This window comes from Temnothorax longispinosus, chromosome 9, assembly GCF_030848805.1.
Source record: "Temnothorax longispinosus isolate EJ_2023e chromosome 9, Tlon_JGU_v1, whole genome shotgun sequence".
Classification (NCBI taxonomy): Eukaryota; Metazoa; Arthropoda; class Insecta; order Hymenoptera; family Formicidae; genus Temnothorax; species Temnothorax longispinosus.
The window spans coordinates 18,758,290-18,784,239 of NC_092366.1; the positions used below are offsets into that span (position 1 = coordinate 18,758,290).

A 25,950-nucleotide genomic window follows, 5' to 3' on the forward strand; every position below is an offset into this window, starting at 1 on the left:
CATACATACGCCCGTCGTCGTCGGCTCAGTCGGCTGTCGTCGGCGCTCTCGGAGGTTATCGGCGGGAGGGGAAGAGTCCACTTCCAAAAGCGTGCATCTTCTGTCACCGCGGGAGGGAGAGAGAATCGGAGAATCAGTCCGCGAGTTCCGCTTGTACGCGCGTGTAATATAGTGGAGGTGCGCGGCGTAGGATTCGCCAGAGGTATTGACCGTCGTGTATCGATAATTCGTGAAATCAACGAGAGAAAACGTTTTCGGCGAAAGCCGTTCGAGAGAACATCGGATGAAACGAGATCAAGTCGCGAGCGAGACGTGTCTACTCTACTGTCTACGAGAGAGAAACAGAAAGACAGAGAGACAAAACAAACAAAGAGAAAGAGAGAGAGAGAGAGAGCGAAAAAAGAGACCGGTGCGAACGCGGCGATGCCGCCAATGCCGCGCGGAGGGTGGCTGTTCGAATCGGCGGGGTGCGCGTTCCCAAATAAGGCGTTCCCGAACGCCTCGCGGGGGGAGCCTCGCGGCTCGCGCGTTTCTGCCGCCCCGCTATATACGTGGGGTCGTCCACGCGTTGTCCTCGCGACGCGTGGCGGGAATACGAATTGTAATTTCGTCCTCCGTTCCATTGTTTTTTTATCTTCCCCTTTGTCGAACGCGGTGACTAACGCACCTTGGAAAATGCCGCGTTCCGGCGTGAGATATCGCGCCGCGATAACGCGGCGGTCGGATAACGATAACCGCAGCGCTTATCGGGCTCCGAGCTCCGACGCGCTCTCGCTGATCGGGCGAAAGCGTCGAGGAACGGAGAAACAAACGGAGAAACAAAACAATTAATTATAATTCGGAGAACCCGCCGCACGTCTTCAAATCCTTCCGACATCATTTGTAAAGATACGGCGAGAGCCCCTCGCCCCCGGGTTTGAGGATTCTCGCGGTCGCGCGTCGCGAGTAGGTCAGGACGAAAGTGACACATATGCGGGCCGCGTATTATTTCGAATCGTTCGTGAATCACGCTCTCTCGCGCGCGCTCTCTTTCTCTCTCCTTCTCTCTCTCTCTCTCTCTCTCTCGCTCGGGCGCGGCCGCGCGCTCGCGCGACCCCGTCTATTTCGGTGAATCGAAATCATTTTTCGATGCACCATGTAAGGAGCGCGGGAAGCGCTCTCTTTCTCTCTCTATCTCTCTCTCTTCTCCTCGTCCACGATAATCGGCAAAGCCGTTCATTACGGATGCCGCGGCGGTCGCGCCGAACACGTAAATGCGCACGACGGAAGGCGACCGGAGCATTCGAAATATATTCTTATTGCGGTCGTGTCCGTTGTATGCACGAGGGGGCAGTGAGGAAGGAAGGGAGAGAGAGAGAGAGAGAGAAGGGAATCTATTTATAAAGAGCGGGGATGTGTGTGTTCCACGCGACGCCCACGCCCGCGCGGACGCGTGTATGACGATAATTTGTTAAAATAATCGCGACAGAAGGATTGGCGCGTCGTCGTCGGGGACTCCTGACTCCTGCCTCCTGCGTGCCCGCCCGCCTCCACCCTCGCGCTCACGCCGTGTTCGTGCGTTTCGTGTTTGCAGAGCAGGTGCAGATATGTCTTTCCGCGTGGTGCGCACCAGCAAGTTCCGCCACGTGTACGGAACGCCCCTGAAGCGCGAGCAGTGCTACGACAACATCAGGGTGTCCAAGTCGTCATGGGACTCGACGTTCTGCGCCGTCAATCCCAAGTTTCTCGCCATCATCGTGGAGTCGGCGGGCGGTGGTGCCTTCATCGTCCTGCCGCACAATAAGGTGAGCTCTCCTCTCTTTTTTTTCCTTCTCTCCTTTTTATATTTCTCTGCCTGTCCTAATTTCGTCGCCGAGTTTCTCTCGCGTTTCACTGGTCACGCAGCATTGGATTGTGCGACGGCATGTCGCGCGCGTATATATTATTGCAATGACACAGTAGTAATGGCATATAGCTTACCAAATGACATGCTGCGATATCCGTTTCAAGTTCCTTGTCCCTGCCGTAATTGGCGAGCTGATATCTATTGTAAAACGTTTGTAGGTAGGACGAATACCGGCGGACTATCCTTTAGTAGGTGGACACAAGGGACCTGTACTAGACATCGCGTGGTGTCCCCATAATGATAATGTCATAGCTTCCGGCTCCGAGGATTGTGTCGTCAAAGTATGGCAAATACCGGACGGGGGTATCTCTAGGACATTGACCGAATCGATAGTGGATCTGCAGCTGCATCAACGCAGGGTCGGTCTAGTACTATGGCATCCCACTGCGTTAAACGTGTTGCTCACAGCTGGCTCGGACAATCTTGTTATCATTTGGAACGTCGGCACGGGGGAGGCCTTGATGCGCCTCGACTCCCATCCAGACGTGGTCTATTCTGCGTGCTGGAACTGGGACGGATCCCGATTAGTCACCACGTGCAAAGATAAAAAGATTAGAATTCTGGATCCGAGGTCGGGCGAGATATTAGAAGAAGCTATAGCGCATGAGGGAAGCAAGGCGACTCGTGCCATCTTTCTCAGGTACGTCCTTCTTACGTTACATTTTATTCTTCAGCATTTTATCGCTTATTTCACATCGCTATATATTTGTATATCGTATAAAAAAATCAGACTGACACAACAAGGAAGAAAGAGGAAATAGACGCTATTTGGAAGACAGATTAATTTCTCAAAACTAAATTCTAATTCGCCATGAAGGACACGTAGTTTCTGAAAAAAAAAAATGTTTTAAATTTTCTCCAAAACTATAGGTATATATTTTCAGTTGCGTCAGCCTCATTTCACAAATACAACATATCGCCCACACAGATTTTGCTATAACATCATTTTTTTAAATATAAATACTTATATATGTTAAATTCTTAATGTTTGAATTCTTAAATATTTAATTCGCTCCGCTTTTGGATCAAGAGACGTTTCATTCGAATGCATTATTAACATGAAAATGGCGATACATTTTTCCACGATTTCCTAACGTCTTTACACATACGTGATATGATTCAGAATGCCACATTGCCAATACTTGAATATCAAAATAACCAATTTTTATGGCTATGATTTTGTAAGAGGAAGAGTGCATTAAACTAACGAGTGAATTTGCATGAGAGAGTGTGGATGTAGATAAATACCAAACAAAAAGGGATGTGTGAATAATATTGTACAAAGTCTTCTTTACTTTTTATATTAGGTACTTGAATTTAATTAAAGATTGTCCATAATAGAATATAAAACGTGTCTGTAAAATATAATCATCAAATGGTATACATCCACCTTTTTACACAAATATATATTAGTAATAATTCAATATTGATCTATGTGTTGGTAGAAATCGTTTAGAGATGATTCTTAGATATAGCCACATTGGAGCTCTTCCTTTCCACATTGTTGTCCCCTTCCCGCCTTTTCTTTTGTGTTACCATTTTCGACTAATAACTTGACGTGACTATAATATATTCGCGTCGACATATACATGGCACTTCTCGCGCTTCTTTCCGCGAATGTTTTATAAGACAAACATGTTTGCGTACATATAAAGGTACACTTGTTTTTATCATCTTGTATTTCCGGTTTGTGTAGTGCAAGATTCTGTAATTTTTAATGGAAAGACCGCCAGACTGAATTTTCGACATGACGAAGATGCCCAACTTAATATATACGAATGTCAAGATGTGTGTGCTCTGTAATTCTCCATAGATATTGCAGTAAGTATTGTGCACCAAGTTATTAATTCAAACTGTAATTGTAAATTAGATTGCTTAAATAATTATGTAAGTTATAACAAGGAGTATCAATTCGGTAAAGACACCTTTACAAAACAGTATTATAATTATCGTTTGTGAAAGAAAGGTTCGATTTGTACTTGCATAAGTTTATGCAAGCAAGTGTTGTACGTTTTATGTATTGTAGTTGTGATATTTTTTTATAATGCAATATGTGTCTTGTTTGTGGTAAGACAATGTTCGTGAAAGATATTTGTATAAGACATTGTGAAAGATTTTAGCTCTATGTAACAAGGTGGATGTAGTAAAAAAGTTTTGATGATTAATTTCTGTGTGTAAAAATATGACATTAAAATTACAGAGTAATGCAATGTAAATATATATTTTTACCACAATATGTGTATGTATATATTTTTATCACAATATGTGTATGTACATATATATATGTGTAAAAAGATTAACACACTAGATAACAAAAGGCTACTTCATTAGATATTGGTGAAATCTTCATAATCATGCATATTGATTAATTAAGTTACTTGTATTATATTTTTTCAGGGGTGGCCTGATCTTTACGACGGGTTTTAGCAAGATGTCGGAAAGGCAATATTCATTACGAGCTCCCGACATGTTGGGCGAGCCCATAGTTATGGTAGAACTAGATACGAGCAACGGAGTTATGTTCCCTCTGTATGATACCGATACAAATTTAGTATACTTATGCGGCAAAGGCGACTCTGTGATCCGATACTTCGAAATTACGCCCGAACCGCCGTTCGTTCATTACATTAATACCTTTCAAACTCCCGATCCTCAACGAGGTATAGGAATGATGCCAAAACGGGGCTGTGACGTTAATAGCTGTGAAATAACCAGATTCTATCGATTAAATAATTCAGGGTTTTGTCAAGTAGTATCAATGACAGTGCCAAGAAAGGTAAGAAAGCGTTGCGTCAGTTTGAAAATTGAAACCGAAAAATGAGAGAATCGATTCGAGGAGTATCTAACGATTGTTCCATATAACGTTTTAGTCTGAGCTCTTCCAAGAGGATTTGTATCCCGATACTCCCGGTGACACTGCCGCGATCTCGGCGGAGGAGTGGCAAGCCGGTACTGACGCGGAGCCTGTGTTAATATCCCTCAGGGACGGTTATCAGCCTTCCGCCTCCAAGAATGAACTTAAAGTACAAAAGAAATCCAATATATTGAGTAAAGGCGCCAAGGTTGGGTCTAACGCCGCGCAAAACGCCACGGAGGTTTCGTCAGGAGTTTTCGTACGTATCCGAGGATTCCGTTCTCTTCGATCGTTTTTTCGACCAGCCCGCGAATAAAAACTATACTAAATTCTCCACGATTGCAGGAGGAATTGTTGAAGGAATGCAGAGAAGAGATAAGAAAATTGAAGGCAGTGATCGTGAAGCACGAGGGTAGGATACGAGTGCTGGAGTCGGCAGTCGCTCTTCAAATGAAGGAGGAGGAGAGGAAAGAAAGGAAAGAGAAGTCGGCTTCTCCCGACGGCAAGGAAACACTGGCTTCCGACGAAGTGTAGAGACTCCGGGCTTCGTTCTCGACTATGAAACCTCCGGCGTGACGTTGTTGTACTTCTAACGAGAATATTTTTCACTAGAATCACTAATATATCGTTTAATAAGAATGATCGTATATTTTGATATAACAAAACTTGTGTAAATAGTAGGTTTTAGCGACGCCATGTGTCCCTGACTCTCTGCAATGATCTTTGCTATTTATTGTACATCCATTCATCGTACATTCTCTGCATTTGTATTATGTTTACATGTTTTACTATTATATATATATATTATATATTTTACAGGCGTTATAGCCATACATGACAATGTATGTCCTTAGAGTTAAGTTTTCGATCGATATAACACACCCAGCGTACGAGACCTTTACGTATATGAACCTTTGTGCGAATGACGATTCGTAACATACGCGAGTGCCTAACTTGTACAGATATTTGCTGTTAAATAACAAAGAGTATTATTTTGTTTCAACGTGTGATTTGTACTTGTCGAGAACCTATAGTTAACTCGAACGGTGATTAATTCCTAGCAAAATGCAACCATATAAAACAAATTTAATTCTATTTATATATTACAAAAATAATAGAGCTATTGACAAGTTAATCGTCAATTAAGTTGATCGAGATCTGATTGAAGCTATCTCGAATCATCCACGCGTTCTCGACGTCGGAGTTCTAATTGATCGACGAGACTCGAGTTCGTCGATCGTTAACGAAGAGATCTGTGAAAAAAGTCCGCGGCCGATGACAATTCGATAACGCTCTCTACCTCTCGGCGTCGGAAGCGAGACGGACGATCGCTCTTGTACATATTCCAATTTTCCAATCGCCGTCGACCGTCGACGTCGACGTCGAGTTGCCTTGCCGCTCGGACCGTCGGACCTCGGCGCTCAGTCGACTGCTCACATCGGCTGTGAGTATTCGTCGCTGTGCTGTGAGTGTCTGGCGGCCAGGAGGATAATGCGCCACGCGAAATTTTAGTGTTAAACTACATTGGTTCGGCGTGAGCAAGTGTCGCATTCCTTTAGCTCACGGTGAGTATTGTCGCCACCCATGGAAAACTAGCTCCTGATTTAAAGCTCCGGTTTCCCGACTTGCTCCGCAATCCCGGCTAACGATGTCACACGTCGGCGACGTGACGCGACGAGCGAGTGTTCGTCTCGAACGTCCCGACTCTTCCTTCAAAGGGTTGATTCTCGCGTTCGTTCGACCTGGAGGAAGCCTGGAGACGATGCTGAGTCACGGAGGAGCCTCGGGAACGACGGGGATTGAGTAACTTGGATGATAATAAATAATGCGTTACGCGTAATGGGACGCATAGAGTGACACTTGGCACGGACCAGCCTCGCGGGTGCTATTTTAGCCGCAACCTTGCGTCATCAGTGTCATCACGCTCGGCATTGTGCTCTCGCGTTATGTGTTGTGTGCACGAATCTCAAGGCAATTATCTGCTTGTCTCCAAGCAGGCGAGATTGGCTCTCCTCCCCGAGCTCCGAGCTGGATACCGGCGAGCTTGGTTGCCATCGATTTTGCGAGTCATCGTATAGAAAGAGGGGCTTTTTATATCTTACGTGAATCATACGTTCTTCCGACAATTTTCCTTTCTTTTTTCTTTTTTTCCAGTCGGCGTGATACACGCCCGATAGGGAGATTTGAAGATCAAGATAGCGTCCCGCCAGACGGTGACCAACTGCTGATACCCGGAACCCTGTTGCACGAGACGATTACATGATTGGATCGCGTTTATCGGTCACATCCGCGTGGGCGTAACGCCGAATGTCACTTGCGCAATCCCACGTGTTTCGGTTCTCTTATCAAGGTCGTCGAACGGATCACTCGTCTCGCCGTGCTGGCGATAATAATTATAATGACGAAGCCTCAGCCTCGTGTCGCTATAGAGTATAGACACACTTCACGAGTCGATGCACAATACTTAAATTATTTATAGATCGTGTGTGTTGAATGCGCAGCGCGTTCAAGCGCAAAGTATCTCAGGTTTTTCTCGTTTTCGATCACTTTTTCCTATCAATTGTTTCGTAACTATACTTTAAAATTGTTCATTATTGTTATCGCCATTCAGAAGTTGATCTGAGCACACGAGTGTCAGAAGATTTAAACAAGATTTTCGTTAACTTCTCATACTTGGGTACAGAGAAATGTATTTGCTCCGACATTTAACATAAGTATCTAGGCTCATTTAACAGCATTTAGTTCACGTTTATGTAGAAAATTGTTGATTTGTTCAAATTTTTAATCCCCAAGTCTTTCCTTTCAATTGCATCTCAAATTTGATGATATATATTTTTTGATTATATACCTCTTTTCTTGTGATTTCAGGTTTTCTCGAGAAAATCGAGGAGCTGCTGATAGACGATGGCGTCGCTCAGGTTGCTCGTAGCTGGAGCGAGTGCCGTGGGTGCCGGTACCCTTACCTCGTACTTCCTTTTGTCAGATAACACGGTCAGTACGCAACGTGATAGACATAACGCGATCAAAGACCCTCTGAAAGACCTGCATGCACATCCAGCACATCCACCTCCTATTGTTACGCGTTTCATAATGCAATGTGTCTCTCAGTACGCAACGTGATAGACATAACGCGATCAAAGACCCTCTGAAAGACCTGCATGCATGTCCACCTCCTATTGTTACGCGTTACATAATACAATCTCATTTAGATTCGACTCAATGTGATTAGTCATATATACATATACCTACGTACTTATATCTCAATTGCAGGTACACGCCGAGGTCAAGGAGGGAAAACCAAGGCCGCCTCGGAGGACTTTGCCGACACGAGAAGATCAAGTGAAAACTTTGAAATCGCAAGATTACGATGTGCTGATAATCGGAGGTGGGGCGACGGGGGCAGGATGCGCTTTGGATGCTTGCACTCGAGGTACGATCACCTTTTTCACTTGCTCAAGCTCGAACCCCCTACACCTTCCGCTTCTTTTTTTCAAAGGCTTGAAAACCGCGCTGATTGAAGCCGACGACTTTGCATCCGGCACGTCGTCCCGGAGCACCAAGTTAATTCATGGCGGCGTGCGATACCTGCAGAAAGCGATCATGCAGCTGGACGTCGAGCAATACAGAATGGTGAAAGAGGCGCTTCACGAGCGTGCGTCGATGCTGCAAAGCGCGCCGCATCTGGCCCATCCGTTGCCTATTATGCTGCCGGTTTACACGTACGTTTATGACAAAAACAAACATAAGCTTTCGATGCTGCACGTTCTTCCTCACGTTCTTATATCTCTACTACTTTCGTTAGATGGTGGAAGATTCCTTATTACTGGTTCGGCATTAAGATGTACGATCTGGTTGCGGGTAGCAAAACGGTCAAATCGTCATATTACTTGAGTAAATCAAACGCTCTGGAACTTTTTCCGATGCTGAAAGGCGACAAACTGAGCGGAGCTATTGTCTATTACGATGGTAGTCACTTTGCTATCTCTTTCTTTTCCTCTCTCTTACAATTCTTACATAGCCAAGCTAATGTATATCTATATTTTGAATAAACATACCATTTGGCATAATACAGGCCAGCAAGATGATGCTAGGATGAATCTGGCGGTCGCTCTAACAGCTTCCAGACATGGGGCAACAGTCGTAAATCACGTTAAAGTAGTCAATTTATTGAAAGGTCTCGACAGGGTAGGTATCGTAAATATTCGTGAAGATATAAAATGAGAAGATTTTGTAAAAATATCTCTGTTCTTGTTCGAGAAGGATGGGAAGCGAGTCCTTGTGGGAGCTCACCTTAAAGATGAACTCACGGGAGAGGAATGGGATGTAAAGGCCAAGGCGATAATTAATGCGACCGGCCCCTTCACCGATCATATCAGGAAGATGGACGATCAAAATGTCCAGTCTATCTGCTGTCCGTCTTCCGGCGTTCACATAGTGTTGCCTGGATATTACAGGTAAAAAAATTATGTATTACTAACATTAGTGGCATATTATTTAATTCGTTGTAATGTACCATATACCGATGCTTCTTTTGCAATATTTTTAGTCCCGACCAAATGGGTCTACTTGATCCAGCGACGAGTGACGGCCGAGTGATCTTCTTTTTGCCGTGGCAGAAGCAAACAATCGCAGGAACGACCGATTTGCCCTGCGAGGTAACGCACAATCCTCGGCCCACGGAGGACGAGATCATGTTCATTCTGCAGGAAGTGAAAAATTATCTGAACCCAGATGTCGAGGTGCGCCGCGGAGACGTTCTCTCTGCCTGGAGTGGTATTAGGCCGCTCGTTTCTGACCCGAATAAACCGAATACGCAGTCGCTCGCTAGGAATCATATTGTGCACGTTAGTTCTACGAACCTCATCACGATAGCAGGTGGCAAATGGACGACTTACCGAGCGATGGCTCAAGAAACCATTGACGCGGCCATAGACGGTATATCAAAAGGATTAATCGAGCAATCATTAAAAATCCATGTTAAAGGGGCCTATATGCAAACGTTAACGACATCATTATGTGCTTTGCGCAGATATAATATTAAATATACTATATAATAAAGAAAAACTGCGCAAAGCACGTAACGATATCGGTAGCGTGTACAGAACAGGCTCCTAAGTATGTCTTGTCTTTTTCCGCTCTATATATTCTCGTACTTGTGTTATTTTTATAACGCAAAGCGTTATAAAAGAGACTCATTAATGTTCGTTTAAAGCTTGCAACCTAGAGCCAGAAAGACCTTGCCAGACTGACGGGTTTCTTCTGGAAGGCGCTCAGGGCTGGACCCCTACGATGTACATTAGATTGGTACAGGATTTCGGTCTGGAATGCGAAGTCGCGCAACATCTGTCCAAGAGCTATGGAGATCGTGCGTTTGCCGTAGCTAAAATGGCTTCGCTTACGGGAAAACGATGGCCTATTATCGGAAAGAAGATTCATCCGGAATTTCCGTACATCGACGCTGAAGTAACTGTCTCTCCGAATTGTTTAAATTTCAATGAGCACAACTGAATCTTCTCGTAAAATAAATTCTAAATGTATATTTCAGATACGTTATGGTGTGCGGGAGTATGCTAGAACCGCAATCGACATGATCGCGCGTCGATTGCGACTCGCCTTCCTCAACGTCCAAGCGGCTCAAGAGGCATTGCCAGGCATCATAGACATCATGGCCGAGGAGTTACATTGGTCCGCGGAGGAGAAAAAGAAGCAACAACGCGAGGCCAGTGAGTTTCTCGCTCAAGAGATGGGTCAGATGGTGAACCGTGCTTCCCGCGACAAGATTCCCATCAATCTCACCAAGGACGAGATTCAACTCTACATCAAGCGCTTCCGCATTATAGACAAGGACAAGAAAGGATACGTGTCTGTCAATGACATTAGGCGAGGACTAAAGGTTCGCACGTGTATTTTGATATCTCTCTTTTCGTGACATTTTCTTATCGCTTCTATCCGCTCTATCTTTGATCGTTATCTATTAATCGCCGATACGCAGGTATTAGGTATAAAACTGAACCAGGACGAGATGCACAGCTTGTTGAATGAAATTGATGTCACTTACAATGGCCAAATGGAATTACAAGACTATTTGCAGGTAAATCATCAAACATATATTTTTAACATACATTCTTTCTCTTCGCAGCTCTTTGGAGATAAGGAAGTACCGGGTGAAGAACTTCACGAAATTCTACGCGAAATCGACACCAATATGAACGGTCAAGTCGAATTGGATGAATATCTTCAGGTCTGTGACATTGCGCATTGTGCACACAGTCACAGTCGGATTTCTTTTCTAACACTGCTATCTTTTGTTATCCATTGTGCAGTGAGCTAGTACAGTGGATTTTCTAGAATGATATTCTCGTTTGCTTTTTAGCATGTTTACGTATGACACTGTAGTTCCTGATAATAACTTCTGAACCGATAGAGAACTTAGCAATTTGTTGTACAATGTTTGCCTTGTTTTCTTTTTTTGCATTTATATCGTATGCATTATTATAATGTAACCGCTTTATATCATTTTTCGAATATTCTTTTAACATATCTAGTTGCATTAAAAAAAACCACTCCCTCTCTCTCTCTCTCTGTCTCGCTACATGTGTGGAAATATATATCATTTTTATATACAGATGATGTCAGCTATAAAGTCTGGCCATGTGGCGTATTCACGTTTCGCGCGGATGGCTGAAATGGAAGAAGCACAACACGAGAAGGAAATACTCAAGAAACAAATAACTGTCGAGAGATCAGGTGGAGGACTATGAAGAAATTCATCCTTACGCTGCAAAATTTTTGAATATTTTAATTTTACACTTAATTCTTTTTTCGACAAGTTTCATTTTCGCGCGTTTGTTCAAGGCTATCAATTTATTCGATTAGGTGTATCGTCGAAACGAAATAATCAAACAATATCCTGCGAAGTGAAACTCTCATGAACAATATTCAAAATAATATATTAATCTACAAATGTTTCATAGTAAATTTACAACACCGAGTTTTTTGTACGCACGTCCAATGTGCAGATTTTTATCGATGGTAGGGAGAAAATTTTTATCTTCTCTTTGACGTGCGTGTATTACTTGTGTGTAATATTTATATCTACATGTGTATATTATGTAAAAAATGCAGCACATTTGCATTCTTTCTATTTATATATACAATCACTGCTGATGTGTGACAGCTGTAATTGAATTCTGCTCTTATTAGGAGTATACATAACGTTGGAATTTTACTATTCTAAATTGTCACATTATAGTATTTCTAGCATTACAATTGTACATTATGTATTATTTAACTCGGAGCAATTGCTCTCCTCGTCTGCACCAGAACTTAATCTTCCGCAATAGAATTGTGAATGTAGCGTTACTGTAAGATATGTCTTCAGTACGTCATTTTAAAGACATTTTTGTCATCTGGTCGTTGAGACTGAGTCGGGGTGAACTACAATAGTGTATTGTGACACACTTACCGTCTTTGTATCATTACTAACGTGCGCTGAGATTGTACAAACTATAATAACTATCTCATGAGAAATCATCTAATTTATTATCACTGTAATAAGACGTACAGTGACAAGCGGATTGTCTTGTAATTTATGTCATCGTCATCATCGTATCAATAAAGCCAAATGACAAACGAGTAATTTGTAGTACTGTTTCTCCAAGTTTTTATCGAATACTGGTAACGTGCTACAAATTATATCGCAAATTGTCGATACTCACTATGCATCTAACACAACATTGGCGTATCGAGGAAAGGAATTTCATAGGAAGAATTTAACGTCTAGCTTTTGGGATTTCAGATCATATGTATTTGAGGTTGAAACTCTTATGTAATAAATAAGGCGAACAAGGGAGAGCTGATCACTCAAACGCAGGGACGTTCTCTATTTCTCTCGTGTGACTTTTCTGAAAGTAAACGGTAAACATTAACTCATGCAGAAATTATCAACAATCGCCAATGAAACGTTCTCGAAAAATTATAAAAGTATCACAGCACGTGCTGGGCGAACTGTCGCTCGCGGTCGGTACACGCTGCTCGCGCTAAGTGAAAGGTGGGAGGAAAGACTAGGAGAAAGTAGGAGGTACGCGTGGTTTAGCCCCCTTTAATAGGATGGGCGTCCGTGGGTGTCCGAAGCGTTCCCGCGTACGCCCCTGCCGAACGACGCCCCGGCGAGCTGCCGGCCGATTCGATTGGCCGGCGGCGCGTGACGAGCAGTCGCGCGTACCGCGGCCGGCCAATCGGCGAGCCCGTGCCATCGCGGTGAGCGAAAGGGCGACGTTGCCGTTTCGCGCACCGCCCCATTGGCCCCCGTGTCCGTGAATATGTGCGCTCGTGCTCTCTCTCCTCCACTGGCTCCAGTTTTTAGCCCCCGTTAGACGATTTTGTTGGTGTTTCGTTGTGCTGTTTCCACGGCGTGGATAGACGATTAAACACGGGACTCGCGCGGTGGGCGTCACACGCGTACACGTGCCGGTGAATCCATTCAACGAGACGGGTATGCGAAGCTCTTCCCCGTCACACAGTAGCGTATCTTCTGCACGCTCCGAGCTCCGCGCACTCGACGACGCGTCGGCGGCGGCGGCGGCGACGGCGGCGGTGGTGGTCCGTTGAAGCGGAGCGCGTCCTACGTCCGAATCGCTCAGGCTCGAGTCGCACGTGATAACGTTCCGATAACCGCGAGACGCGCGAGTGACGCGAGTGTGAAGCCACGGATTGTGATCGGGAGTGTGTAGCGTCGCTGGGACATAGTGCGCGAACACCGAGCGACGCGCGTCGCGTGGCGTGGCACGTGCGAATGTGTATGTGCGCGCGCGCGCGGGACTCACCGCAGTTAAACGCGGTATGCAGTGTATGCACCGTATGCAGAAGCGAGGACGAGCGGGATAACCGCGTCGGTGGTGAAGTCCCGTGAATGATGACGCTGCGATTGCTCGCACCGTTGACCGTTCTCGCGCGCGACGATACGTAGGTGGAACTGCTCCGCGTTGTCTGCTCGTGCCGGGGCCGGGGTCGCGTCGGCTCTCTGTGAACGCGTCACGTTTCGGCCAGGGGAGTGCATGGGACGCATATTTTGCTTTGCAGTGCTCGCGGTTCGCATAACCAACGGAAGGTATCGGGTATCGGACTAGCACGACACGAAGGCGTCGGCGTTGATATAGCGGTGGATGACGATCATGATGCGCGATATTTGCCCCTGGCGTCAGCCTGTCGTCTAGCATTGACAGGGTGAGTATCTTGGCTCCGCGAGGGCAACACGTGTTTGTTTCAATGTTAGGTGGAGTCCCGTGTGCGAAGTGGGTGGAGGCTGGCATCGCGAGTCTGCCTTCCCCGTTATCGCGGGCGCCGCCGCGAGGGCGCGAACGAGCGGCGGGCAACCGAGTGGGCGGTATGACGACACGAGGCTCACCTTGCCGTCGTGTCGGGCCTCGTGCGCGTGCCTCGTTATGAATCGGGTGGGGCGGTGGGGCAACAGGGGCGTAAGGAGGCGGTCCTCGATCGGGTTCTCGAGGCGGATGCCCGTCGCTCGTGACAGCCTTCTTTGTTCCCTCGTTGGGGAAAGAGAGAGATAGAGATTGAGAGCGAGAGAGAGAGAGAGAGAGTTCGTCTTTGCTCACGCCGCTGGCACTCGATGTCAACATGCTCCAACATTCGCAAACTGCGACTCCACGGAGTCGAAAACTACTCCTTTCCTCTCTTTCAACTTCCCCCGTTTAAACCCCCGCGGTAAATCCCAGTGCTCCGACTGAATTGCTTGGAGATTTTACCTTTTTTAGCCTATTCCCGACTTGGGATAATATTTTATTGTATTTAAACTAATTTGGATGTCACACACGCAACACACAAGTGTAATTAGTACTAAACATATTCCCTTACCTTCCCACCTCCTCCTTTCTACTTTTCAGAGATCATCTTTTACAAATTTCCAACAATATATAGTTTATGCTAGTAATGATTCTCTGACTTGCCTGAATCTCTCTCTCTCTCTCTCTCTCTCTCTCTCTCTCTAACGTATTTTTTTATACATTTCTTTTATTCAATTATCTCAATGAGCTACTTTATAGATTTATAATTAATTATGAGTAGACAATCTTCTAACAATAATGTTTCTTTATAGGAGCTCCGTTTCCGGGACGATTCTTCTAGCTTCGGAGAGAGATTGCCAACCTAGTTGTACTTGTTGCATTATGAATTCCTAGCACACTGGATTTATAAAATGGCATTAAATTTATTCCATATCTAAAAAAAAGATGTTATAAATTGTGCGTAGTGTAAAACAAAATCATTCATCATGAAACGAAGTATAGATGGAAGGAATCTTTCGCAAGTAAGATGCTTATTATATTACACTAGTTTTCGTACTTTGCCTTTACAACGTTACTTCTTGAAATTGATAAACAATATCTTCTATAAGTACTGAATATCGTATATATTTATACGGACAACACGTAACCTACGTATGATATAGATTCTACTATACCGTGAAAATACATGCAGGAAAAAATAAACGCAATAATTTGTAGGACGAAATCGAAGAGCACGATCCTTTGCAATCTCAGCAGCAACAGCAGCAAGATGAAGCGGATCAGCAACAGTTAGAGCAACAGCAGCAAACTGCCCAACCGCAGATTCGTTTTCTGAGCGCCAACGTATTGCAGCAATTGCAGCAACAGCAAGATGCTCAGCAAGCTCAGCAGCAGCAGCAGCAACCGCAAGTTATTACTCTGCAAAACTTTGTGCCTTTACAAGCTCAACAGCCGCAACATGATCAACAGAGAGCGCAAACGATCTCTGTCCAATCGCTACCTCATCAATTCCTGCAAGTATGTGAAACGAGAATAATACAATTATATGTTAGAAATATGCTATTTATTACAAATTCGTTATTCTTTCACTTGGTTTTTATTTATAAACGCACCTTTCATTTTGCAGGGTGCTCAGATTATCAGCAGTGCTCAAGCACAAGCTCTTCAACAAGCTCAGCAACAACAGCAGCAGCAGCAGCAGAGCCAGCAGCAGTCGCAACAGCAGCAGCAAGCTCAGCAACAACAAACACAGCAACAGCAGCAGCAACTGAGCTACAGTGTAATCCCACAAATGCAGACTGTTAATATAGACGGTCAGGAAGCTCTGTTCATTCCATCCTCCGCAATGTCGGCTGCAAGTGGCCATCACCAGACACAGCCAACAATGCAATTTGCTACTGCAAATGGTCAACAAATGCAACTTGCCGGACAGCAGGTTCAACTAGCGAATGGTCAAACTATTATTACGCCACAGCCAGTTAGTCTCATAAGAGCACCGAATGTCTTTCCCACTTCGATTATACAAAATATTACGGGACAAACGGTTCAATTGCCAACAGGTATGTCTTTTATTGCAATTGCTTATACGCATGCTCTCGTAATTAAAATATCCGTATTATTAATAAGCTTATTAATAAGCCTAAAGAGAATTTTAACATTTTAAGCAAGTAGAATAATCGAATAACGTGTATGTTATAGGTCAAAGTGTACAAGTAAGACCGCTTCAGTTTCCTATGCAACATGTTCAGCAAGCGGTACCTGTACAATTACCAGTCACTGCCAATAACGGGCAAACTGTTTATCAAACTGTACATCTTCCTGTCCAATCCTTGTCCAGCGTTTTCAATATGCCCACGACGCAAATGATACCCCAAATTATGCAAGTAAGTTATATTCCGTATAATTAATATGATGTAGCAATTAATTTAGCACTTGATCGATGTAACAATTGATCATTTATGTACACATTGATGAAATGTACATTCTGGTCGTTTCAATTCTAGCAAATACCTCAAGTGACACAGATAATTACGCCGACCGGTCAACTTCAGCAAGTGCAAATTGCTAATTTACCACAGTTGCAAAATCTCCAGGTAAAATTGAATTTATCGGAATCTGATCCGCTCTCATAACGAGCTATATATCACCCCTTCAAAATAAGATTATTCTTTCTACAATTTTATCAAATGAACGTTTAATGTGTCATTGCAGAGTCAGCAAGTAACGCAAGTTGCCCATCAACAAGCGCAACAACAAGTCGTACAACAACAAACTCAACAGCAAGTGGTGCAATCTGTGCAACAGCAACAACAAGTCGCCCAGGCTCAAGTACAACAACAGCAACAAGTGCAACAAGTGGTACAGCAGGTGATACAACAGCAACCACCATCGTCCCAACAGCAGCAGCAGCAACAGTCGCAACAGCAGCAGCTGCAACAATCCTCCACTCCATCGTCGACAGTAGCGACTTGGAGCACAACAGTTGCATCCCCTAGCAATGTTCAAGTAATATACTTCTAAATTCGCGAATACTAACATGTTAAATGATAAAGTTATTCTCTAAATTATATACCATACATTTTCTAGGTACTTGGTATAGGTGCATTGGGAAGAAACATAACGGGAAATGCTAACGTTATTACCACAAAGGATGGCCAGAAAATTGACGTGCAAACGTTATCTACTTTAACAAGGCCGCCCGAAACGGTAGAAGGTGACATCAAAGTAACTAATATCGATGCCAGTCAATTAACTAGTGGACAAGTAATACATATCCCTGCTACACAGTCGGCTCAACCTACAGTGCAACCGATTACGATTACAGGTGAGTGAATTGTTACGTACAGTATTGATAAATATATTGAGAGATGATCGAACTTTTAATTTTTATATCTTCTAATACATTTCCTCGTTATAATTTATAATTTTGTAACGATTGAACTTTACTTACGTAGGAGCACAAGGGCAACAGTTAACGCTTATACCTGCGTCAGCATTAGCAAATTTAACCGCGCAGCAAGGTAATATGATGAGGAACGTGAGCAACGGAAGTATAATGCAAATTCAGCCAGCCACCGGGATGAACACGACTAACGGTTTCTTGCAATCAATACCCGTACAAAATATCCCAGGCTTAGGCAATGTGCAAGTAATATCAGCGAGCGCATTGCAGCCGGCTACGGTCCAAACGTTGCCCGCAGCCGCGGCCGCACCCATCGTCGCGACTACTCCGACCGTGCAACTCGACTCGAATGATTCTACCAAATGGCAGATTCTCCAAACTCTTCAGACGCACGGAACTTTGACGACGTCTGCTACGCCCGTGTCCCATCAACAGCAAATATCGAACACTACCAGTACCGTCTCTAATAACGACACTAACGATCCTAATAAGACGCACCGTAGGAGGGTCGCGTGTACATGTCCCAATTGCGGCGACGGAGACAGGTGAGTGATGCTTCTTTCAGTCATCAAACGAGTATTTATTCGTGACACTAATGAAAAATGGTCACGTATGTGTACATTGATATCTATATTTCTCTGCAGAAATAGAGATATAACCAGGAAACGACAGCACGTATGTCACATTGCTGGATGTAATAAGGTATATGGGAAAACGAGCCATTTACGTGCCCATTTGCGCTGGCACACTGGCGAACGACCTTTCATTTGCACTTGGATATTTTGCGGTAAAAAGTTTACCAGATCGGACGAGCTTCAAAGACATCGTAGAACTCACACCGGCGAAAAGCGTTTCCAGTGTCCGGAATGTACAAAGAAATTTATGCGATCGGATCACCTGACGAAACACATCAAAACACATACGAAGATACGAAGCACGGTAAGTACTACTCGTTCGAAACGCATCGCACGCGATGCACAGTTATGTACTGAATTTTAGGAAGCTGCCACCTCGACGCAGGAAGGCTCATCTGACAGCCAATCTTCCACCGAGCAAAAAATCATTATAGCTCTACGCAAGGAAACGGACCAGTCTGATATCGTCATAACAGAGCCGATCGATTCCATGAAAAGTGAATCGTCAAATCATGTAACAAACGAATAAAAGTTCTAAGTAATAAAATCGGACAGCGATTAGCTAATTAGTATCAATATCATAACATAAATTTTATGAAGATTACGACGAATAATTATTCAGTATTAATTTCTAAAAGAAAGAGGAAGTTATTCGGAGGCGACACTTAATTTGTGAACGAGCGAATTATATCCTAGCGCATTCTACATTGTAAAAATTAAAAAAAAGATAATATTGTTATGTGCATAACATAGTATGTAAGTGCGGTAAGTTGTAGTATGAGCATATACAAATAATTGAAATTAATGCTACATTGATCGAGCGAATTGTCGATCTGTCTTGTCTATATAAAAATAGTATGGTGGTGAGTATATGGCAACAGTTCATACATACAATCTATTTTTTTATTGCGATTACGTGTGTATATATTATACGTATGTATATAATGTAAATCAATGTATACAATTTTTCACGAGAAAAGTTTTACACTTGTAAACCATCTTTTGATATTATAAGGAGTCAAGAGATCTTTAGCTCTTCTTTTAATTTATCCAGTTATTTTAAACCGGACAGCTTCATAATATATCACACGCGAGCTATACAGCTATACATACATGTTTTATCTTAGGGAACTTTCATCTGAATTTTGAATCGACATTCGTGTACATACACAGATCGCAAAATCAACGTGGCCGCTTAGTTAAATTGTTTATCTTGCAATATATAATAATACGGACATTACAAAAGAAAAAGAAATTTGAACGATGCGGAGCATTGAACGATATCTAGTTAGGTATCTAGTTAGTGGTGAGACGTACGAAATTTAAGATAAATGGGAATATCATAATCATTAAAAACATGATTTATAAACATCTAAATTTATATAAACAAAATTTTGTAAATGGCTATCACCCTATTATATCTCAGGCTTCGTACCCTTCATCACGAAGAAATGAATGCTTTATTACTTTGCACTATTATTTTACATTTTTATTCATTTTTATTGGACTTGTTCATCTTTACCAGCACAAAAACAGACTGGACTGCGGATATATCGAAGTCTAGTAATGGGAATACATTATTATATATATATTTTCGCATAATCGCGTTTGCTGTTTTCCCGATATAAAATGCTAATAAAAGTGTTGGAGAAAAACAACGCGTTTGTATTTCACATTATATTAGTTCTCTCTCTTTATTGACGAATAAATATATCCCATAATACTCTACTAATAAATTTACAGGCTACTATCCGCTAGAAAACATGTATAAACATCATTTAAATTCTGTATCTTTATATTATACATATATAAACGAAAAATATTCCATTTTATTTAATATAATAAACACAATCATTGCTTATTGTTGACACACTGAAAAGTATCAGGAACGTAAAGAGTTAGCGTTTAAAGGAAATACGTTTCTCCTCACAGCAACTCCATGTTGTATCTCAACGATTTAAATGTCACTACTGTTAGAGAGATAATATTCATCCTTCCATTAATTACATTCATATATTTATTTTGTAATTGAATCACAACTGTCAATTTCAAACAGAATGTAATATTAAGTCTTTCTTTGTCATTATACACTGGAACAAAATAATTTTAAAAAAGATCCAATCGCTCCTGAATTTTCGGACGTATCCAATAGCAAAACAAATTGTACTAAATATTGAAAATTCGCAGGTTTCACGTATAAAGTTTCGCAAGAGTGCAAAGAATCATTTTCTTGTTTCAGATACGATTTTAAAGTAAAACTACGGTCTATTGTAGATAAACCTATAATCACCTTTTATACACATGTCGACTCTCTTGCTCTGAACTCTGCTTATTAAAAAAAGAAATTCAGTGATAGTCCTGCATATACAAAACTCAACTCTCTTTTTATTTTAATAATATTTAACTTGTTTTAAAACAAACATTTTATCATCGTAAACAGAAAAATGGACAACAGAATTATATGTAAAGCATAAAATTTAAATGGACATTTTAGTATAGCGCGATATTATTTTTTATTATGTAAACGCATATATCAGTAGAATGCTTGCTCATCGCATATGTACAGTTAGCGCGAAAATAACTCATTTCAACTGCATATGTAATAACATCAGACAGAAGAATTTAGTTACAAGTTCTAATCATATTCTTTACGCTATATCCTATTTTATGTTTATACAATGTGTGTAACTTTATCGATTGCTGCAAACTACACAATTGCGGATGCAAGGGTTTATCTCCATGAGTGCGCATATTCTTTTGAGAGATCTTTACTATAGGAGTGTACATACATATATATATATGTATATATATATATGTACATAGATAGATATATGTATGTACATATATATGCTGCGTAGTTTTGCCACGAATGCACTTTATTCATATGCATTTACGTTATAAAAATCAGTTTCATGTGTTTTTACACACTAAAAAAATTGAACAAAGCGAATTTGTTACACACTCACGCGTCTATTCGTCGAGACTCAGATAGCCATTGTCAAGGTATAGAATACCTAAGTAGATACATATTACAAGTCAGATAATCAAAAATGAAAAAATAATCACGTGATTGTCAATAGTCCGTTCTTTATGATGTTTCAGGAGCATTTAAAAGACAAAAAAAGAATAAAATTTCGATATGCTTTATATTAATTCCATCAACTTTTTGATTGCTGGATTTCTCAATTCTAGCAATATGTGATATGTTCTAATTCCAAGTACATATATTTCTACGGAAAGCAATATTTTTATCTTCCGCGAACTCTCTCTCCCTCTCTCTCTCTCTCTCTCTTTCCATATATATATATATTGCATCATGTGTCATTTGAATTTATTAGTTTGTCTTCAAATCGCAAATTTTTATGTTTATTTGTACTTCATAAGCTTATATGTATCGATGATACGTGACAATCACGTAAACTTATATGTATCTTACTGAGCCTCGGCGACGAGTAAAAATTATATTTTTACATATAAATAGCAATAGATTTGTTGATCTGTTCCGAGTTTGTTTGAATTAACACTACTCAAAATAAAACTACCCACGCATAAATAACGTCTATAAAGACTACGTAGGTTGCTTCTTCAGAGTATTTTTCTTTCTTTTTTTATTTTATTTTATTGAAATTAAATCATAAAGTAAAAAGCCCCTTTTTCGCTCTGAAATCTGACAGCGTATATAATTCGTCAGTGCCTGGCACGTTTCAATAATCATTTAATCAAGTATTTATAAATATTTAATTAAATGGCATTAGTAAAGATCGTAAGATCTATTATAGTCTAACGTATGTAACGTTCTAATGTTGAATGTTAAAATTAGCGCCACAGGCAGAGACAAATGTAACAATTTGATCTACGATTTTTCTATTTCGGTCGATATTCATGTAGTACAATTTGCTGTAGAACGAAACAATTCGTTGAACTCAGCACTTTACATTGAGACAATATCAATTGATTAAGCGATAAGTGATTCGAATTTTGAAGCTGACACATCTGTAAAGAGATATATGCCTACTAAAGGCAAGAGAGTGCCAGAGAAGTGGTATCAATGTGTTAAAAATAGATATACATTCGTTAAATTACGAAATTGGATAGTTGAAAGAAAAATATCACTCTCAAATCTCACTTGAACAAGTACTGGAGCTACTCTGATGAAGTAGATGACGAAGTGGACGATGTTCGACTAATTGGCTGTCCTGTCCGGTTTGCTTCATTCGCTGCCCTGTATCACACATGTAATAACGCATTCAAAATACTTATGTGAATATTGTCATTTTTTACAAATAGAAAACAAAGGAAGAAACACGCGAAACAAGTCTCTAATATAGATTTTTCTATAATGACTATCGTTTCTTTTATCGCGTAAACAAAATAAAATCAAGTGTTATTAAATAGATGTTTTTAGGGGATATACATTTATACGATAAATACTTCATTACAAAACTTGCCTGAATAAAGCAGCAAAACTGGATCCGGCTAAAGTGGATCCAGCTATGTTGGCTCCAGTATCTTGGTTCGCTTCAGCTTGATTTTGATCTCCCAAGTTCTGTCTGCAAATGGGACAGGTTCCGTGCTAGAAAACGAAAGGAAAAATTATCTTGGGTCACATCTCGATGCCGACGTATGGGCTGAGATAAAACTTGAAAATTTTTCAGCTTACTAATTCCAACCAGGGTACAATGCATGGCGCGTGATAGACATGCTGGCATGGCAACTGTCTAACAGGTTCCGATAGCTTAAAGTCTTCCCAGCAAACGGAACATTGTAGTTTACAATCTGCATAAAGCAAAAGGAAAAAAAGATTGTTCTCAGCGATTTGACAAAGTAATGATAAGTAATGTAAGTCAAACAGTTGAAGCAAAAGGTACTTCTATGTATAAAAGTATAACGGCTTAATATAACACTTAGGGACATTCTGAGTATTCTTTTAGAACTTTACCAATCACTTGAATTATTTGACATATAAGTACATTACTGTTCTGATCACCCAGATTGATAAGGATCTTTAAAAGATAACAGATGTACATAGATATTGTAAATTACACATCAATATATATCATCAGGTACTAACCAACTTGACTTTGAGTTATAGTAGTAGTAGGTATTTCATCGATCTGGTTGCGTGATAAAGGCGGTGGTCCAGTACCGTCCATTTGATTCAATAATTGGGTAACAATAGCGTCTAATCCATCGCGACCCCAAACATAATCTCCAGGATTTCCCAAGAACAGTCTAATATTGAATCTACATTATTTTGTTTTATTTTAGTTAATTACTAAACTAAAGATTAAATAAAATTGTTTATGAGTTGTACCCCCGTGGATGAATAAACTTTTTAAATATATTTAACTGTTGTCACATCGCTGTTGAGAAAGCACGTTGACAGTCGCTGACAATTTAGGCACGATTTTATGAAAATGGTACATATTTATGATGTATACAAAAAAGAGAAAAAGAAACAAGATTAAAATATGGAAACGTAAACGATTGTAGAAAGAAAAGTATAAAAAAAAAGTTGCAGTGCAATATTTTATATCGACAGAAATCGATTATCGTAACGTGTATTTATATCTCGAGAATATGTAAATTAAAATATATAATATGTTGTAAATATCGACCCACTTATCATTTATGACAAAAATATGACGCATCTATTTACAATTATACTAATATCACAGTATTTGTCATATAAAACTTACACAGATGTAGACTGCGCATCTTGACCCACAGAGTTGCCTAGACTCGCTGCTCCCGACAGATTGAAGATAAAATCTTGTATGAAATTCTCTATAGGCACCTGTAGACTCTCTTGTCTTCTACGATTGCTACTTCGAGTAAAAAAATTTAACTATTACCTTACCAATTTTCCCATACAAATATCATGCACAAGAAACATCGATTATCAAAATAATATAGGCTGCGGTCCACTTGATGCCACAAATGCTTCGAAGCATTCCTCTTCTCCTTTCTTTCAATAAAGAAAGAAGGAGAGGAAGAACGCTTCAAAGCATTTGTAGCGTCAATTGGACCGCAGCCATAATCGGTGTAATATTTTGCGTTTACAGAGAACAAAGAAAGAGGGGGGGGGGGGGAGAGAAAAAAAGTCAGACGCTCTATTCGTCAAATTTGATGCCAAACATTTGAACACATAGATTCATCAATCTAGCGATCTTTGGGAATTACATCGTTGTACGTGACATCGATGGATGCGCGGCACGTTGGTACATGAAAGATACCTGCTGGTGCGACGTCCATCTTGAGGGGTACGAGACCAATTAGACCTTCTTCTGCTCCCAAGCACATAGTTCCTATTGCCTCCCCCTGATGGTTGACTGGTGCTCAACTGTTGATTGGCGTAGGTATTCGAGAGACCCATTATCATGTCTATTAGATCACGGTCACGGTCCGAGCGCTGCGAAGGCTGTATCAATTAAATATGATGCTTACGCATTTATGCATTTCTGAGGATGATGTGTCAATAATTTCCAGCTCAATTAAATCCACTCACATTCAAGGTCAAGATGTCGATGTCCCCGTCGCTCAGATCTTCGCTGTTCATATCCATGCCCGAGCTGCCCTCGTTGCTGCTGCTTTCCAGCTCTTCGATGAAGCCGCTCGCACATCGTGGACACGTGAAATTCTAATCGGAAGTGAAATGTCAGTCAGGTGAAGTCTGAGTTACGCGAGTTAGCTTGCAAAGTCTGTCCTCGACAGATTGCCTGGATATATACACGCTTGTATTAGTTAAACATTTGCAAATTTAAACATCTACAGAATGAACATATTTCTTACGCTGCCATCTTTGTAAATAATAACAATAATAATATCGCAGTAAAATGAGACAGCAATATTTTTAAGCAAAGGACAATGGGAGAGGCAAAATAACTTGCGTATATCTTCCTCCCTTTCTAGAGCGCAGAAAAAAAACAAAAAGAGTAACGTGACGCAAGAAAGAACAGACTGCTACATATTTATACGCTTAGCGAGTTTCGTGAACAAAGAGCGGTCGGACGAGAATTCCGGTCGGATCGTGGACGAGCGTACTCATTCGGCTTAATCAAAATACACCGTCCCACGAAGGGGGGGAGGGGACAGGGACTCGATCGGGGAGTTCGGGGACAACGATCGCGGGAACGTGCGTAGCACGCTTTCCGGGGGGAGAGATGCGGTCGAAAGGCGTAAACCTGTCGAACGCGATTTGGCCGAACGCGGGTTTCATCGAGATCTCGGGGGAATCGCGAAGCCGCTGGGAGAACGATGAACGATGCCATCGATTCTGCCTGTCCGCGCGAAGGATCGCGGCGAACATCACTCGTCGCACGGGCACGGAGGGGGAGAAAGAGAAAGAGCGAGACGGGATTTCCGCACATGACACGGGGTGACAGTCGGTCCGGGACGGACGTTCCGCCGCGGCGATTCCGCGCCGGACGGCGCGGACGGGCGTCCGGGGCGCGTTGCGGCGCACTTACCGGCAGCAGACGCTCGATCTCGACGCTGCATTTGTGGCAAAAAAACCGAGACATCGGACTCCCGTCCACAACGGCCTCCGCCATGTTGTACGTGTCCCTGCGGGCTGCGTGTCGTGTCCCCTCAGCCTCAACTTCTCCAGCACTACTACTTGCCGTTGCCGCAGTTTTTCGGCTCGACTCGGCCCGACTCGGCTCGCCTCGGCTCCCCTCGGCTCCGCTCGGCTCGGCCTCGGCCACGAGGGCAACGAAACGAACTAGACTGGTGGCGTTCTCGCCGAGGACGGAACAAGGACGAACTCGATCGATTCACGGCCACGTTCTCATTGGCCGCGCGTTCAGCAGACCAAGCCGCTCAGTAGCAGTCGAACGTGATTGGCTTTTACTTTTAGAACCAACCAATCA

General features: G+C 42.2%; 4 protein-coding genes across 12 annotated transcripts; 3 read left to right on the forward strand and 1 right to left on the reverse strand.

The window, feature by feature from the left end:
• Nucleotides 1-24: 24 nt before the first annotated feature.
• On the forward strand, nt 25-5,742 carry Coro (protein coronin). 3 transcript variants are annotated; one of them, XM_071787966.1, is made up of 6 exons: nt 25-202; nt 1,469-1,784; nt 2,044-2,525; nt 4,283-4,661; nt 4,756-4,998; nt 5,085-5,742. In XM_071787966.1, exons 2-6 carry the CDS (start codon nt 1,587-1,589, stop codon nt 5,271-5,273), a joined length of 1,491 nt encoding a protein of 496 aa, XP_071644067.1. In that variant the 5' UTR covers nt 25-202; nt 1,469-1,586; the 3' UTR covers nt 5,274-5,742. The 3 variants fall into 3 exon arrangements, with proteins under 3 accessions (XP_071644067.1, XP_071644065.1, XP_071644066.1); XM_071787964.1 differs by having other exon boundaries at nt 1,574-1,784; XM_071787965.1 differs by lacking the exon at nt 25-202 and having other exon boundaries at nt 1,180-1,784.
• Nucleotides 5,743-6,095: 353 nt separating this feature from the next.
• Gpo1 (glycerophosphate oxidase 1) lies at nt 6,096-12,378 on the forward strand. 3 transcript variants are annotated; one of them, XM_071787955.1, is made up of 12 exons: nt 6,096-6,304; nt 7,608-7,730; nt 8,010-8,169; nt 8,236-8,458; nt 8,542-8,705; nt 8,812-8,924; nt 9,000-9,193; nt 9,286-9,674; nt 9,952-10,202; nt 10,285-10,632; nt 10,732-10,830; nt 11,366-12,378. In XM_071787955.1, exons 2-12 carry the CDS (start codon nt 7,644-7,646, stop codon nt 11,498-11,500), a joined length of 2,163 nt encoding a protein of 720 aa, XP_071644056.1. In that variant the 5' UTR covers nt 6,096-6,304; nt 7,608-7,643; the 3' UTR covers nt 11,501-12,378. The 3 variants fall into 3 exon arrangements, with proteins under 3 accessions (XP_071644056.1, XP_071644054.1, XP_071644055.1); XM_071787953.1 differs by lacking the exon at nt 10,732-10,830 and adding an exon at nt 10,879-10,980 and having other exon boundaries at nt 6,100-6,304; XM_071787954.1 differs by lacking the exons at nt 6,096-6,304; nt 10,732-10,830 and adding exons at nt 7,243-7,265; nt 10,879-10,980.
• A 139-nt stretch (nt 12,379-12,517) lies between these two features.
• Nucleotides 12,518-19,106, forward strand: LOC139818914 (uncharacterized). Of its 2 annotated transcripts, none has more exons than XM_071787949.1 (11): nt 12,518-13,964; nt 14,854-15,063; nt 15,260-15,559; nt 15,669-16,101; nt 16,241-16,425; nt 16,546-16,635; nt 16,754-17,047; nt 17,129-17,366; nt 17,497-17,989; nt 18,089-18,383; nt 18,444-19,106. In XM_071787949.1, exons 2-11 carry the CDS (start codon nt 15,028-15,030, stop codon nt 18,606-18,608), a joined length of 2,529 nt encoding a protein of 842 aa, XP_071644050.1. In that variant the 5' UTR covers nt 12,518-13,964; nt 14,854-15,027; the 3' UTR covers nt 18,609-19,106. The 2 variants fall into 2 exon arrangements, with proteins under 2 accessions (XP_071644050.1, XP_071644051.1); XM_071787950.1 differs by lacking the exon at nt 12,518-13,964 and adding an exon at nt 14,400-14,584.
• A 1,367-nt stretch (nt 19,107-20,473) lies between these two features.
• Iru (E3 ubiquitin-protein ligase Iruka) lies at nt 20,474-25,736 on the reverse strand. Of its 4 annotated transcripts, none has more exons than XM_071787976.1 (8): nt 25,549-25,736; nt 24,588-24,719; nt 24,316-24,500; nt 23,779-23,907; nt 23,151-23,323; nt 22,740-22,855; nt 22,528-22,652; nt 20,474-22,301 (listed from the first exon to the last, which is right to left on the reverse strand). In XM_071787976.1, the coding sequence occupies exons 1-8, from the start codon at nt 25,630-25,632 to the stop codon at nt 22,223-22,225; spliced, it is 1,023 nt and encodes a 340-aa protein (XP_071644077.1). In that variant the 5' UTR covers nt 25,633-25,736; the 3' UTR covers nt 20,474-22,222. The 4 variants fall into 4 exon arrangements, with proteins under 4 accessions (XP_071644077.1, XP_071644078.1, XP_071644079.1 ...); XM_071787977.1 differs by having other exon boundaries at nt 23,779-23,904; nt 25,549-25,732; XM_071787978.1 differs by having other exon boundaries at nt 23,151-23,311; nt 25,549-25,724.
• Between the last annotated feature and the right edge of the window lie 214 nt (nt 25,737-25,950).

Excerpts from the sequence above, each read along its gene's own strand:
- Iru (XM_071787976.1), bottom strand. The coding sequence starts at position 25,632 with ATGGCGGAGGCCGTTGTGGACGGGAGTCCGATGTCTCGGTTTTTTTGC. Across the intron at positions 24,501-24,587 it reads TCGACATCTTGACCTTGAAT|CCTTCGCAGCGCTCGGACCG; the intron begins GTGAGTGGATTT and ends TAATTGATACAG. Across the intron at positions 22,653-22,739 it reads TTGTACCCTGGTTGGAATTA|CACGGAACCTGTCCCATTTG; the intron begins GTAAGCTGAAAA and ends TTCGTTTTCTAG.
- Gpo1 (XM_071787953.1), top strand. The coding sequence starts at position 7,644 with ATGGCGTCGCTCAGGTTGCTCGTAGCTGGAGCGAGTGCCGTGGGTGCC. Across the intron at positions 8,925-8,999 it reads TATTGAAAGGTCTCGACAGG|GATGGGAAGCGAGTCCTTGT; the intron begins GTAGGTATCGTA and ends TTGTTCGAGAAG. Across the intron at positions 10,981-11,365 it reads AATTGGATGAATATCTTCAG|ATGATGTCAGCTATAAAGTC; the intron begins GTCTGTGACATT and ends TTTTATATACAG.
- Coro (XM_071787966.1), top strand. The coding sequence starts at position 1,587 with ATGTCTTTCCGCGTGGTGCGCACCAGCAAGTTCCGCCACGTGTACGGA. Across the intron at positions 4,662-4,755 it reads CAATGACAGTGCCAAGAAAG|TCTGAGCTCTTCCAAGAGGA; the intron begins GTAAGAAAGCGT and ends ATAACGTTTTAG. Across the intron at positions 4,999-5,084 it reads AGGTTTCGTCAGGAGTTTTC|GAGGAATTGTTGAAGGAATG; the intron begins GTACGTATCCGA and ends CCACGATTGCAG.
- LOC139818914 (XM_071787949.1), top strand. The coding sequence starts at position 15,028 with ATGAAACGAAGTATAGATGGAAGGAATCTTTCGCAA. Across the intron at positions 16,426-16,545 it reads TGATACCCCAAATTATGCAA|CAAATACCTCAAGTGACACA; the intron begins GTAAGTTATATT and ends TTTCAATTCTAG. Across the intron at positions 17,367-17,496 it reads GCAACCGATTACGATTACAG|GAGCACAAGGGCAACAGTTA; the intron begins GTGAGTGAATTG and ends TTACTTACGTAG.